This window comes from Macaca nemestrina, chromosome 4 (genome assembly GCF_043159975.1).
Source record: "Macaca nemestrina isolate mMacNem1 chromosome 4, mMacNem.hap1, whole genome shotgun sequence".
In the NCBI taxonomy this organism is placed as follows: Eukaryota; Metazoa; Chordata; class Mammalia; order Primates; family Cercopithecidae; genus Macaca; species Macaca nemestrina.
In genome coordinates this window covers 180697310-180713056 of record NC_092128.1, presented here as the reverse complement: position 1 = coordinate 180713056, position 15747 = coordinate 180697310, and the positions used below count along the sequence as shown (strand labels likewise).

The window sequence follows — 15747 nt, the reverse complement described above, 5'->3', positions numbered from 1 at the left end:
AGCTTACTGTCTCTCCCATGCCACAGCATCTCAGACAGAGTTGGGAGGCATCCCTCTGTAAGAGCTGACTCAGTAGAACCTGCTGGCAGGGACACAATTTTGCAGCAATAAGCTCCATCCTGGTGGGCAGGATGGTGAAGTACTTACACAAACTAGATCGAAGAGCACAGAAGTCCAAGTCAACTAGAGGCCTATCCAGATGGTGTGGAATAAAAATGGCTTTGTCTACTTTGTTTATAGCTACACAAATGGTATTTGGTTTCACCAGCCCATACAAAGTGTGCCGTTCCATTGTCCTCAAAGAGCCAGCCTTTCATTCAGTGTTTCTTTTCTTTTCTCCAAACCACCAGCTAACGTCCTGGAGGGTGACTCCATGGATCAGGATGTCGAGAGCCCAGTGGCCATTCACCAGCCAAAGTTGCCTAAGCAGGCCAGGGATGACCTGCCGAGACACATCAGCCGAGACCGGACCAAAAGGAAAATCCAGAGGTATGTGAGGAAAGATGGAAAATGCAACGTTCATCATGGCAACGTGAGGGAGACCTATCGCTACCTGACTGATATCTTCACCACCTTAGTCGACCTGAAGTGGAGATTCAACCTGTTGATTTTCGTCATGGTTTACACAGTGACCTGGCTCTTTTTTGGAATGATCTGGTGGTTGATCGCATACATCCGGGGAGATATGGACCACATAGAGGACCCCTCCTGGACTCCTTGTGTTACCAACCTCAACGGGTTCGTCTCTGCCTTTTTATTCTCAATAGAGACAGAAACCACCATTGGTTATGGCTACCGGGTCATCACGGATAAATGCCCAGAGGGAATTATTCTCCTCTTAATCCAATCTGTGTTGGGGTCCATTGTCAATGCATTCATGGTGGGATGCATGTTTGTAAAAATCTCTCAACCCAAGAAGAGGGCAGAGACCCTGGTCTTTTCCACCCATGCAGTGATCTCCATGCGGGATGGGAAACTGTGCCTGATGTTCCGGGTAGGGGACCTTAGGAATTCCCACATTGTGGAGGCTTCCATCAGAGCCAAGTTGATCAAATCCAAACAGACCTCGGAGGGGGAGTTCATCCCGTTGAATCAGACGGATATCAACGTAGGGTATTACACGGGGGATGACCGTCTGTTTCTGGTGTCACCGCTGATCATTAGCCATGAAATTAATCAGCAGAGTCCTTTCTGGGAGATCTCCAAAGCCCAGCTGCCCAAAGAGGAACTGGAAATTGTGGTCATCCTAGAAGGAATGGTGGAAGCCACAGGTAAGATGTGTTCTATCCTGGGATGGCTGTGGGATAGATGCTCATTTTAAACTGGACCTGATGTTCTTATCTATTACAAGATCTAGAATACTAAACCTCATGCAATATTGACAGCATCCCCTTGCTTCATGACATAGTATGCCTACGTGTCTCACCTGAAGTATATCCGCCAAGAAGCCTAACCATTTAGTTTTTAAAAGCCCTTTGGAAAATAAATTAATGAACAATGAAAAATCACCATGTAACATATTTTAAGTCTCCAAATATTTACCTAAGTTAAAATCTGATCTGTCTCTAAAGCACGTTTTAAATGGCCTTAAAACACTGCTAATTTAAATACTTGAGGTTATTTATTACCAAGTTAGGAGGAAGAAGTTAAGTCTTTCAAAGGAAGCCTGACAAACTGCTTTAATAAAAATGCAATTTCACCCATTCTTTGAGAGTCATTTATAAGGCCTATAGCATTGGTTTCTCTTTTGTATGAAGTGAGTGCCTAGTATCTCTCCACACTTGACCTGCCGAGCCCCCAGTAAGTATAAAGTTGCAGACAAGTAAATAACTCTAGCAGAAAAGAAAAAAGTTGAAGATCCATTCATCTTAATCCCGCCGGCCCTCTTGTTAATGGCTTATCACTGGGATGTTTTAGGGAAGATGATCTGTTCAGGAAATAGAGAAAATGGTCTGTTTTTACTGACGTCTTCGCTCATATCTGAAATTTGCACATTACACATCCCAACAGCAAAGCAGGTTCTGCCCATGTTTGTATGTAACATCCCCCAAAACAGAGCCATCAGCTATGACTCAAGATAACCATAGTGCCTCACAGGGAAAGTATAAACCAGAACCCTAATTCATTAAGGCCTTTATTGTTCTTTGAGGTAGTAATGGTGTCTTTGGGGTCCTTTTTCCTGATACCATCAGCCCTTTTGTGCTTTTAAGTCTTCAGCTTGAGATTCGGGTGGTTTATATTGTCTGAAATTGCATGACCAGCAAGCTGGCCCCAGGTTCTTCATCAACCTGTGACAAGTAACTTAATCCCGTGATCCCTTTTAGGGAAAAGTCACTGGTCCCACGTTTCTACCTCCCTGTACCCAACAGGCAAGGTCACAACCTTTAACAAATTTCTCTTACGGTGGTGGTGTGAAACTTTTGCTATAGGGTTTTTAAATGCAGCAAACAGTGAAAACGTGAGTAGAGGGCTTTGCATGGAGCTCAATGGTGGGAGCGGTCACCTTTTCATGGAACAAAAGGCGCAGGAACCTAACGGGAAAGTAACTTTAAAGAATAACAAAAGTCACTGTTGCGAAATAAGACATAAGTGCTCCAGGTGTTAACAGGAGCTGTACTTTGAGACTGATTTAGGGGTGCATTTGTGAGGCAATAGTTAGGTGGAGGGGAGGGGAGGAGGAAGGGAGATAGAAGGGAGAAGTAGAAGGGAGGGCAGGGGAGGAGGAAAAGGGGAGGAGGGAAGGAGATAGGAGGGAGGAGAATGGAAGGCAGGGCGGGGAGAAAGGAGAGGAAGAGAAGGGGAGGAGAGAGGAGGAGGGGAGGCTGGGGAGGAGGGAGGGAAGAGAAAGGGAGGAGAGAGAGAGGAGGAGGGGAGCCTGGGGAGGAGGGAGGAGAAATAATTCAAACAGGGAGCTGTCACTTTCCTACAGACCAGAAACTTCCCCAACCTCAGCCGAGCACAGGGACTCTGGATCCCCCTAGCGGCCACAGAGCTACAGCCTCTGACACTATCTACTGACCACTCAGGATGCAGTTTTTCTTTTCGCTTTTCACCATAAATTCCCCCAAGAGGACGTGAGAGAGGGCAGTCTCTCCAAGCTCAAGAAGCAAAAACCACTGGAGATGTACCCTGTGGTTACTGATGCTAATCTGAGCTTTAAATTGTGGGAGTTAAGCTTTGTGTTCCCTCAAACCAAAGCCCAATCTCTGTAAAATAAATGAATCTGGAATACGCAAATTATCTTTGTGATGTCCCTGAGTCGGAATTCTCCCTGGGGCAGGCCCTGTCTTTCTGATGACAGCTGGTAATAAGTGAGCCTTTCCAAAGGGAGGAACATGGTTTTCTTGGTAATTAACAGTGATACTTGCCTCTGAGCACCTTATGGCCTTTCCACAGCTTTCAAGAGAAATCTGAGTAATTACCAGCAAAACCAATCCAAATGTTCACCCCACTCCCTGGAAAAAGGCAAATCCTACTCATTTTATTTTAAAAAATAGTTTTCTACTTCCTAGACTTGGGGGGCTGGCGGTTCTAGAAAGTTCTAGAGGTGTCTGGAAACTGAATGTGTCTTGGTCTTTTCCTCAGAGGAATCGTACAACTCAGTACCCCTAGTACAGCTGATCTCTTACGTTTCAGCAGGATACTGTTTGTGAATGAAAAGCTCAATTAGGATTTATGGGCATTAAACAGGCCCTTAGGGGAGAAAAATGCTTCAATCTCTCAAAACCACAGGAAAAAAAAAAAAAGTGGACCAAATGCACACTCGAGGAAAACAAATTCACAGGGATCTAATTATTCATCGTAGTGCTGGACTGGAAATCAGGAGCCGTGATAATAGCAAGCTAACCCAAAACAGCTTCCCCTGCGCTCATCACTTCTTTCAAAAATGTCGCAGTTGACCTTAACCTGCTGTGCTCAGTGGTCTCCACGAGCAGGCCTCTTCCAGGGAGCGGGGGAGGCCCACGTGGCCACCTTCACGCGGTGCCCTCTTCCCTGATAGGAAGCAGGCATCCTGGGCACAGGATGATCCTAACGTGGTGTTTTCCGGAGACCCGAGTTATCCCGCAGGAGGCCACCTGGGTCCTTCCGTCTGCTGGGAGCTCAGGCCCGGTGCAGGCGAGTGGTGCTCTGTGGATGCACTGCCTTCCAACGCCAGCCGCATTGCAGGGTCAGGTTCCATTTTTAGAAAATGAAAGTGGGCTCCTTGAAGGCTGGAAGTGAGCCCCCCTTTCATGGCCTCAAAGGGACTGCACAAAAGATGGCCCCACACCCAGGCAGAACAGCCCCGCATCCCTTAGGAATGGCTTTGGCCCGGTCCCGCCTCAAGTCAGAGGGACATGCCAGGTGACCTTTAAGAACCTTCCAGTCATGTGGTTCTATTTTTGAAAATGAATCAAACCCTGGAAAATTCTGACACCAGCCACTCAGACATCCAGGAGTTGGCCGTGTCTCATCTGCAGATATATTTTTAAAGGGGGCCGTTTATGTTCCTGGCACATGGGCGATTTTGAGATAGTGGTGTTTACAGAAGGTTTCATAGCTACGTAAACAAACGTGCTCAGCAGCTGTGGCCCATGTGTGTTAAAATAGTAAAGCATTCATATAGACGGTTATTTATAGAGGGCAAATGGGCCTCGAGGCAAGATGACAGCCACGCAGCGCTGGGCTTGCTGCCAGTCAGCCCCCACTACGGCCTTGCTGATTGACGAACTTCCACATTTACCCCCGGCGATTATGCAACTGCGGGAGGCAGCATTTGCCTACACCTCGGCAAACGTGCCCGCAAGGATGAGTCCCCGCTAAGCCTTTTGGTTATTTTACACTTCTTTTGATGGAACCTATCAGACTTACACAAAAACAGACCCAGTAGTATCACTCACCCCCCCTCCGTGTCCCCCGTCCTTCTGCTCCAGTGATTATCAATTCAGGGTCAAACATGCTTCCTCTGTATCCCCGCTCACTGCCCACCAGAATCACATCATTTCATCTGCAAATATTTCAGTATGTGGTCCTAAAAGACAAAGACTCTTTTAAAAATGTAGGTCTCATACCATTATGACACCTAAAATAATGACCAATAAATTAAGATCCAACATCTACCGAGTGTTCAAACTTCCAATTGTCTCGTATATGTCACAAGTTTTTTTTATTTACAATCAGCTTGTTTGAATCAGGATCCAAATAAGGTTAACACACGGTGATTGGTTGAGATATCTTGTAAGCCTCTTCATCTGTGAGTTTTTCTATCTTTTTTTTTTTTTCCTGATAAGTTTTTCTTAAAGAAGTTAACTTCTGAAAGATGTAAATACTACATAGAATACTGGGGAAAGTGGAGGATGAAACACACCAGAGAGCACTTTATAGACAAGGAGGCAGGGCTGATTAATCGGAAGTCACCATCTGGGAGTCACCAAGGAGGACAGCCAGGGTTCACTGGAAATAGGTGAAGGCAAGCCATCCTTCACCATAGAAAAGCTCAGTTCTGTCGCTAGTATAGTTATTCCCAGGCAGAGAATTTAGTCATATAAATCATATCACAGATCATAAAATTTTTGAGTTGGAGGGAATCTTTGCCCATTTTACAGATGAAGAAATGGAACCCCAACAAGACCCGTGACTTGGCTAAGGTCAAATAGCCACCAGCAGAGTAGGACCTTGAAAGCCACAACCATTGATGGTGTTGCCAGGAACTCCATGTTCAGTGCCCTTTGCACCATGAGTGCTGCTGATTCATGATTCGGCAGAGAAATGCACCCAGAAAAGACAACTGATATTTCTTTTTTTTTTTTTTTTTCAGATGGGGTTTCGCTCTTGTCGCCCAGGCTGGAGTGCAGTGGCACAATCTCAGCTCACTGCAACCTCTGCCTCCCGGGTTCAAGCGATTCTCCTGCCTCAGCCTCCCGAGTAGCTGGGATTACAGGCATGTGCCACCACACCCGGCTAATTTTGTATTTTTAGTAGAGACGGGGTTTCTCCATGTTGGTCAGGCTAGTCTGGAACTCCCCACCTCAGGTGATTCTCCCACCTCGGCCTCCCAAAATGCTGGGATTACAGGCGTGAGCTACTGCACCCGGTCGACAACTGATATTTCATGTGCAGATGACTAATATCAATGTGCCCTCTTTTCTTTTCTCTCACCATTAGTTCTTCTTTTCCTTTAAGGTTCTTCTGTTTCTAAATGTCATCAATTCATTTTTAAATTACATAGACATTGACATGAATTTTAAACAACCATATATCAGAATGAGATATACCACAAAACAATTCTGAAATCAAAATTAAATAAGCATTGTCTACAAAAATACCCCTGGAAGAACATGATGTTCTGTCAGGTCTGATTTCCAAGCACATTTTTCTTTAATGTAATCAAAATGCCCATCTACTCTAGCAGGGGAGAATATGAGATTGCAGCCTTTGAAAAGCTAAGACTGCTGAGGGTAAGCGCCACCACGCTCTTAAACTGTTTCTAGTAATGATATTTCACAGCCGCTAAATTTTTCAAATCTCATTTTTCTCCTTTTGATAATTGACTGCTGATCCCTCCATTGCCAAGCCATTATCTCCAATTTGACCATTTTTCTCTTGAGAGTTATAACCCCAACCACCCGGCCTGGGAAAAGAGTTCATTGGTGAGCTCTGAAATGCTAAGAACGTGGGTGAAACTCTTCATAGAGCCATCTTCCTGGAAAATCTCTGTAAGGAGTGATTTTTTCCATTTAAAGACATATGAATATATTTTTCCTAGGTCAAAATCTGCCACCCATAAATCAAGAAATCCAGCTCTCCTTTCTTTTTGAGCATTAAGTGTAACTCATTTATTCAGGGCTTCCTTCCAAAATGTCTATCTCAATATAATATATCCCAGTAGTATCATTGGCTGGCTGGGTAAAAACTGGTGACAACGGCTCCCCAAATATGGTAAACTCTCTGTAATCCTCCACAGCTTGGGGACACTGTTCTGGTTCACCAAATGTCTTCACAATCAGATTTTGGATGCTCCGGTGCACACATAGAGTCTTAACTTTTCTACCACTCCTTCCAAAAGGCAGGCTACTGTAAGAAACCTAGCATTATAACTCCACTAAACATTTCCCATACTTTAGAAGACAAGGGGTCAAGGTCACCATATATTACTGTGATTGAAAAAAGCAAAAATTGTTCATTGTTCACCAGTACCAGAAAATCCATTGTTCTTCCTTCTCCAAATGGGCCAGGAGAAGCCACTAAATTAGATGCTCAATAGAAATGAATGATGATCTCCCAATATATACAATGTGGAATTCAAAGCATTGGACAAAATTGGACTAGCATCTAAATTTAGCTCAGACCCAAACTCTAAAGTCAATACTCATCTTGCAAAGGAACAGCATCATCCAAATTAGGAGATGAATGTCAAATCGTGTGGAGCCTCTAATTAGCATATCCTTAAACAAATAGAGTTTTATTATTTCCTAGGGTATTCAGTAATACAAGTGCGGACAGCAGGTTGCCAGCAAAGCAGTTTTACTCAACAATTTCTAATGACCGGAAGAGGATCACTGAGGAAGGCTATGTAAATTATTCACACGCACACAGATACTCCCACACACACACACACTCGTACACACATACACACATGTGCATACACATGCACACAGCACACACGTGCACACACACATGCATACACATGCACACAAGTACACAGACACATGCACACACAGCACACACGTGCACACACATACACGCATGCATACATATGCACACAAGTACACAGAACACATGCATACATGCACACACAGCACACACATATGCATGCGTGAATACACACATGTACACAGAAATACATAGGTATACACACATGCACATGCAAATACACATACACACACACACAAATACACATACACACAGGTATACACACATGCACATGCAAATACATATACACACATGCACACACACGCGTATACACATGCACACACACGCGTATACACATGCACACACACATGCATACACATGCACACACACAGCACACACATGTGCACACACGCATACACATGCACACAAGTACACACATGCATGCACACACAGCACACATGTGCACACACACATGCACACACATGCACACAAGTACACAGACACATATATATACATGCACACACACAGCACACACATGTGCGCACACATGCATGCGTGAATACACATATACACACATGTACACAGAAATACACACACAGGTATACACACATGCACATGCAAATACACATACATGCACACACAAATACATACACACAGGTATACACACATGCCCACACATGCACATACATGCAAATACATTACACGTGTATACACATACATGCACACACAAATACACATATACACACACGCACTTACTAAACAACTAAGCAGCCTGAGGTGCTGCTTCTCCAGTCAATCATGCCCTTGCTCCACAGTGGCACACTCACCCACTTATAACCTTGTTTGTTATATTAATTACTTGGTAAGCTGCTTTTTCCAAATTAACCTCTCTCAGCTATAGCTCAGCTCATCTGTACCCCTTTGTGTCATTTACAACATCAGGACTTCCTGGGTTCAAGCTGCAGTTGCTCCCTTCCCTGCCTTACGTAACCTCTGTCTCCATTTCTTCAGCTCTAAAATGGGAACAATAATGGTACCTACTCACGGGTAACCTTCCAACCTCCCGAATTCCATTAGAGCAGATCATTTCTCCCTCTATAGACCACACAGGCAAAAAACAAGAGTAAAGCTTTGCAGGGACAGGAGAACAGGCAGTCAGGAGGCCCAGTCCCAGCGAGCACCTTCATTGTCCCCAGGGACCTTGCAGTTAGTGCCGTGATAGAATGACAAATGACTCCCCTCTAAAACCACTCTGAAAAGTCAAAGCAGCGAGTGTTAACCTGTGAGCACCAAGCCACACAGTGCGCAAGCACAATGCAAGGGTAAAAGCCAGCCTGGCCTCTGCCCCGGCTACCTGCCATGAATGACAAATCAATGGGATCTGAATTAATGAGAATCACTGGACTCAGTCAGAAAGGACTTTGCATTCCTATAGATAGTAACATCTCATCATTCCAATTTCTGCCAAAAGTGGACATGAATGTAGATTACTCCCAGGTCTTCCGAGGCAACTGTTCAGTGAGAATAAGACTAATTGTTTACATTTGAAAACAATATGATTTCTATATTCCCATTTCCTCTTCTAGATTTTTCATAAGAATTCTGAGGTATCAGCTGATGTTCCAATTTAGAAAATGCATTTCTGTGCTGTTAACTCTACCAAATAATATTTACTTTCATGGTTAGTTCTTATAGATACGTCTGCTTTAAAGTACAGCTGTACTTCAACAAAGTAGACAGTAAATGTGAGTTTCTGTGTAGCCAGTTTCATTATTCTCTGTTTACATAGAAAGAATGATAGATACTGCATCAGTCTGCTTTGGCTAAGTTATGCTGCTGTAACAAACAACCCCAAAGGCTGAAAACAGCGGTTTATTTCTCATTCACACTACATGGTGGCAGCAGCTGTGTTTACAGCCTGTTTTCTCCAAGATGCAGACTGAAGGAGCAGCCCCTACATAAGACACACTGTTCTTATGTCAGGGAAAAACAAGAGACATGGCCAAACACTCGCTTCTGCTCACAATTTATTAGTCATAGCAAGTCATATGGCAGTGCTTGATGTCAATAAAATGGGGAAATATAATTTTTTCACAGGAGCTTGGAATAAATCATTGAGGGCAACAATTTCAGTCTACCACAGATCACCTCATGGTTTTGAAAACCAGTAAGCTGAGTTGAAAATTTTTTGTGAGTTAGGTTTTGAAATGTGTGGTAGTAATTTATGTGCTCACCAAAAATTCCCAGCTTTCATCCTTTCAGACTCATATTAGATTGCATTTCCCTATTCTTGTTGAACAGGGCTATGCAACCAGTGGTCCCATCAATAGAAACATTAAGAGGTAAGTATCCCTCTGGTGGAAACTTTACAAGCCAAAGTGTGTTCCCTTCCCACTTCTAAGGCTCTCGTGGAAGCACATGTCACAGAGAAGCTTCTGTCCTCCTGACCTTTCACTGGCTTTGAAGAGTGGACCCAAGCCAAGTCCCATGTGATATACAGCATGACTGAGAAATAACCTTATGTTGGGTTAAGCCACTGAAATTTGGGTTGTCATCAAGGTAAAATCTAGCCTATCTTGCCTGATATAAAATGTCACATTAACATTTGACAAGTTGGCCATTGTATACTGCCAAGCATACTAGACTTGCCAGGAAATGAATCTGTAGCTGGCTACTTTGCAGAACTTCTCCTCCAGGTTTTAAATTCTTTCTTCACTGGTGAAGACTGAGATCAGACAGACTGAATTCAAATTCTGTCTCTACTCTTGACTATCCCTGTGATTGAGCATATCACATTCCTTACCTTCACAAAAATTTTTTTTCCCATTCTGAAAAATTGGAATGATTCTTGTACCTGCAAAAAGATTCCATGAGATAATCATGCACATCCTTCATTGTGGAGCCCAATGTGTAGTAGGTGCTCAATCAATCAAGAGAGTGGCACTATGATTCTGTGAATCATACTGTTCTCATAGCTATCATTCATTTCATGCCTAATGGATGCCAATTACCTTATTAGATGTTTTGCATGGATTATTTTAAATCTTCAAAGCAATTCTGAAATGTGGGTACCATTCTTATTTAACAAATGAGGAAGTTGGGTCTTGGGTGGGGGTTGGGAAGACAGTAACTTGGCCAAGGTCACCCAGCTGGTGAAGTGATAAAGCCAGGATGCAGTCTCAGGACTGCCCCCTCCCCAGTCTATCTGCTCCAGTGCCCCTCTAGAGGAGCCTACACAAATCCTATGGCATGTCTGAGGGGCTCCAAGGTAGTGGTTATTGATTAGAGTTCATTAATGCACCGACAACTATGACTCAATGATATATAATTTCTTGATTACAGGCCATGGCTTCTCTACCGGGCTCCCCTTGCCTGACTGCAGGAAGCAGGCAGGGATGATCCACTCTTGCATAACAGTTGGCATTGAGTCCCCTGAAAGGGCAGCCTAGAGGCTCCCACCCTCCAGTTCTACCCAATTCAGTGTTATCAGGTGACTGTGCCAGTTGAAGCTCTGGGTTAACCCCATCCAAAATGCCCTGGTGCCATGCCAAGTATAATCCAAAGTGCAACCAACCGGCCAGCTGACAAACCCTTAAGGGAGGAAAAAAAAAAAAAAAGTTTAACACTGAAAGGCAAAAATCAATTTTGACTCTGAATTCTCTGCCAGAAAGCACTATAATAAAAAGATATAGGCTTTGATCAGCCTAATTAAGCTCGGCTGGGGTTTCCATTCCACTGTAAAAGATTCAACAAGACCCTTTTTGGAGAAGATGATGATGATGATGATGATGATGACGACGACGACTCATACTGAGGCCATCCTAGGAAGATTTTAATTATGCATCTGCTAAGTAAATACATTTCCTTTTACATTTCCTCAAGCATGTTTTATATAGTGTAAATATTAATAGAAATCTGTGAAAGCAGACGGATAATGGAGGGCTTGATGAGTAATGGGATTAGAGGAGAATGTACAATAGGGGATTGCTGAGATGGCTAGACTGTAGAGACTGAGTCTAAAATAGATTAAGGCTCCATTCACATTGGCCCAAAATTAAGTATGTTTAATACAACTTGGAAAGCTAAAGTAGTGATAAAAAGCAGGGCTTTGTTTGCTTAACATACTCAGTAATATGTACTTTGTTTCCTCAAAGTTGGAAAAGGTGTACAACCTCAGGGGAACAAAAATGCTGCTGGTTCATGATCCCCCTAGATGATGTTAAGGATTCATGAGGTCCGACACGGATGGGTCAAGAGAGATTTCCAAGCATTTTCCTGGTCCCTCCAGCAGAATTTCTTTTTGTTCCCCCAAAGGGACCTCAGCATGTTCAGTCTGGCCTGCAGACCCTGTGTCACCCCATACCCTCAAGGCTAGGGGAAGAGAAGGGTCATATCTGTTAAGCCAACAACAGATGGGACATGATTACCAGTGAGAGGGAAGGCAACTTGAGGGGCCACCCACAAACCAGGCGCAGCAGAGCAGGGCGGGGCTGGGTTCCAATACAGCTGCATGGAGTCACATCCTGGGTTTGGTGGATGAATTAGCAAAAGCCTCATCTGTGGCTGGATTTCTCATCCCTGACATTGAAGAGGCTCAGTGTGAGCACTTTGAGTTCCCATGCCAGCCAGGCAAGGTGTCCTTCACTGCCACATTGAAAGGTAAAATGGCACAGTGGCGTTTCTGTCCTTGAGTGTAGTCTGACACATACTCGACCAGGTACAAGGAGCATCTCATGAATAATGAGCACCCATGACCCAGGAAGGTGGTGGCCCAGTGGAGAGGGGGCATGGAGGGTGTTAGCTGTTTTGTGCACTTGCCTTCAGAGGTACCTGTCACATGTCCCGCCCTAGGGTCTCTTATGATGATGAAACGAAATCCACAGATGTAATATGAATTTAATTTAAATGTTTAGTCTTTTTATCGTCCAACCCACCAAACTCATAATTTCCACTTTCTTCCCTCTCTTCAGTCTTTCAACACCACCTCCCCCTTAGATAGCAACCTGGTCTCATGCTTAGTTGAGAAAATAGAAGCAATCAGACTGAACACTGGCATCTTATCACGACCATTTCTGCCACACACCTGGGCCTCTCCCTCTTTCTTCCCCCCTGTTGCTGTGGAGCCCTGTTCCATCAAGGACCATCTCCGCATCCCATCTCCTCAGCTTACTTAAAGACTTTTGGACTATAACCATCCTCTTTCTTTCCTCCATCACCAATTTTTCCTAATAGTTTTATTTCCATCAACATCAAAACATTCCTTGATATTCACCACCCCAAAGAACAAACAAAGAAAAACAAAACTATACTTCTTTTGGTGCCATGTCCCTTTCTAGTACTATCCCATTTCTCAGCTCTCTTTCCCTCAGGACTTCTAGAAAGAATTGCCTGTCCTCTCCTTCACACTTTCTTACTTCCCATCTCAAACAGGCTTACCTTCCCACCACACCACCAAAACTCACCAACAACGTCCATCCTGCCAGATCCGAAGACCACTCCACTGTTGCTGTGTTCCCTGGCCTCTCCACATCATTGGTGCACTTGACCACAGCCTCCCTCTCCAGCACTTTCTTCCCTGGCACTCATGACTCCCCTACTGCTCTCCCTCCTACCTCAATAAGATGCCTTTCCATTCTCCTCTGCAAGCTATTCTTCTTTTCCCAAAATGCCTCAGAGCCTATTCCAACCAGAGTCCTATCCCCCTACTTTCCTTCTCAGCAACTTCAGCCTTTGGCTTTAATTACCATCTTTTTCTATGTGACACCAAATTTCTGTCTAAGTACTAACCTCTCCCCTGAGCTCTGCACTCAAAGATTTAAAGGCATACTTGGCCTAACAAGCTTGTACAACCAGTGTGGCTAAAGCAGAAGCTAGAGATTTCCCAAGTCCTCTACAGTCTGTTCCGCTCTTCATCTTCCTCAAAGCCATAAATGTTATTATGAGCTATACAGTGACTCAAGTCAAAACCTACAGTGTCATCGGAGATTCATCTCAGTCCCTTACCATGGAAGTCCTGTGGGTATTACTTCCAAAATATGTCTGTCTCTACGGCCACCATCCCAGATTAAGTTGTCATAATGTGGAGGCAGTGACGTTCAACTGGTCTATCTGCTAATGACCACGCTGCCAAACTTCACTTGGCACAGAACAGCCAGAGCACTTTTTTTTTTTTTTTTTTTTTTTTTTTTGAGACAAAGTCTCATTCTGTCGTCCAGGCTGGAGTGCAGTGGCACAATCTCGGCTCACTGCAACCTCCGCCTCCCAGATTCAAGTGATTCTCCTGCCTCAGCCTCCCAAGTAGCTGGGATTACAGGCGCCCACCACCACGCCCAGCTAATTTTTGTATTTTTAGTAGAGACGGGGTTTCACCATGTTGGCCAGGCTGGTCTTGAACTCCTGACCTCAAGTGATCCACCCACCTCGGCCTCCCAAAGTGCTGGGATCACAGGCATGAGCCACCGTGCCCGGCCCAGAGCTCCCTTAATAAGACAGAAATCAGAGCAAATCACCTCACTTGCTTGAAACCCTCCAGTAGATTTTCACTGCACTTGGAAAACTCCATGGCCTATAAGATCCCCCTGGCCTGGCTCCTGCCTGCTTTTCTGGTCTCACCTCCAACCTCCTCTTTCCCACTTGACATGTTGCAGCCACACGGGTGTCCGATCCTGAGCACAGAAATCTTGCTCAGGGAGGTCTTCTCTGATCACCCAAGAGAAACTAGCTCTCTGACCACTGTGCATCCTACCACGCTGTGTGGCACTCATGGCCAGCTGACATTATCTCATTAATTTAATTATTACCAATTAGAATGTAAGCTCCATGAGAGCAATGCCTTGTCTTGCTCATTGCTATCCTCTCAGTACCCAGAGCACTTCCTCGACCATAGTAGGCCCTGGATAAATACATAGGTACAGAGAGAATGAATGGAAAATAAATGAGTGAAATCTCATACGTGGTCACAAACCAGACTGGTCTCTTAAGCACATAGAAAAAAAGTCTTGAGTCACTTCAAATTGCCACACATAAAAAAAAGTTAACCTGGTCTTGGTCAAACCTGAAGCCTCTACCTTCTGGCAATGGGAATAACTCCAGACAACCAGTTCCAACCGCCTCCTCCCTGTCTCCTTCAAGGTTCCCTTCCTCTACCTGCAATTTACAACCTCAGTGGTTCCCCAGGGCTCTGTCCTGCGCCCTCAGTGCTTCCCTTCTGCACATTTTCCCAGGCAATCTCTTCCTGCCTCTGGGCACTAACTCCATCAGTATAGAGATAGTTCCCACAGGCACAGCCCCATGCCTCTCTGCTAAGCCACAGACCCAGGCAGCTGTGTCCTCCTGGGCGTCTCCATCGGGGTGGCTCTCAAGTCCCTAAAATATAATGTGTCCTAAACTCAGATTTGCTCCCTGTCATGCATTACACATCTTGATGAAAGGAACTTTGTCTCCCAGGTCAGAAACCTGGTGGTCATCTTGTGCTCTTCCCTCCCACGTGCTCCACAGCCCAGCTATTCCCATGGGGCTGCTGCCAGACCACAGGCTCCCTTATGCAAATGAGCAAAAGGCATCCCTCCTCAAGACACTCTACTGCCATCTGCTGGGAAATCTGTGTAATAGCTCTATATAGCTGTACCCCTTAGATGTGGTGAGCTGTGCAGTGTACATCCTGCACAACCATATGAGGCGTCCCTGGCTAAGCTTGTCCATTCCATCTTGTACCTGTCTCTAGTACCCAAACATCCTTTCCTCTCAGGGTCTTGGCTGCTGCCCTGGTTCATGCCACCAAACCCTCCTGCTAGACCATTACCATGCTCCCATACTGATCTCCCTAAATGTAGTCTCTAGTTTTTGCAATTCCCTTCCTCACCATTGTCAGAATAAACTTTGTAACATAAAAATCTCATCCCCTCACTCCCCAGCTCAGATACTCTCAGTAGCTTCTGAGGAGCTAGAGAATAGAGACCAACCACCTTTGCCTGTCACAGACGTGTCACCTCTCCAGGTGTCCTGTCCTTTGCCCCACTACCTCCATAAGCTGCAGAAATTCCTGAATATGCCATGGTTTATTTCAACCCTGGCCTGCACATGTGCTGTGACACCATCTCTGCCTAGGATACCCTTTTCCATTACCTTTCCAATAAC

General features: G+C 44.7%; 1 protein-coding gene across 5 annotated transcripts in view; it reads left to right on the top strand.

Annotated features, from left to right (window-relative positions):
• The window catches only part of LOC105472642 (potassium inwardly rectifying channel subfamily J member 6), a 321612-nt gene that overhangs the window by 204321 nt on the left and 101544 nt on the right, over positions 1 to 15747 (top strand). For 3 of the 5 annotated variants that reach the window (XM_011726070.2, XM_011726071.3, XM_071095712.1), the window contains one exon: positions 351 to 1271. In XM_011726070.2, coding sequence (XP_011724372.1) covers positions 351 to 1271 — 921 coding nt within the window. The other 2 variants (XM_024790036.2, XM_071095713.1) reach the window with 2 other exon arrangements.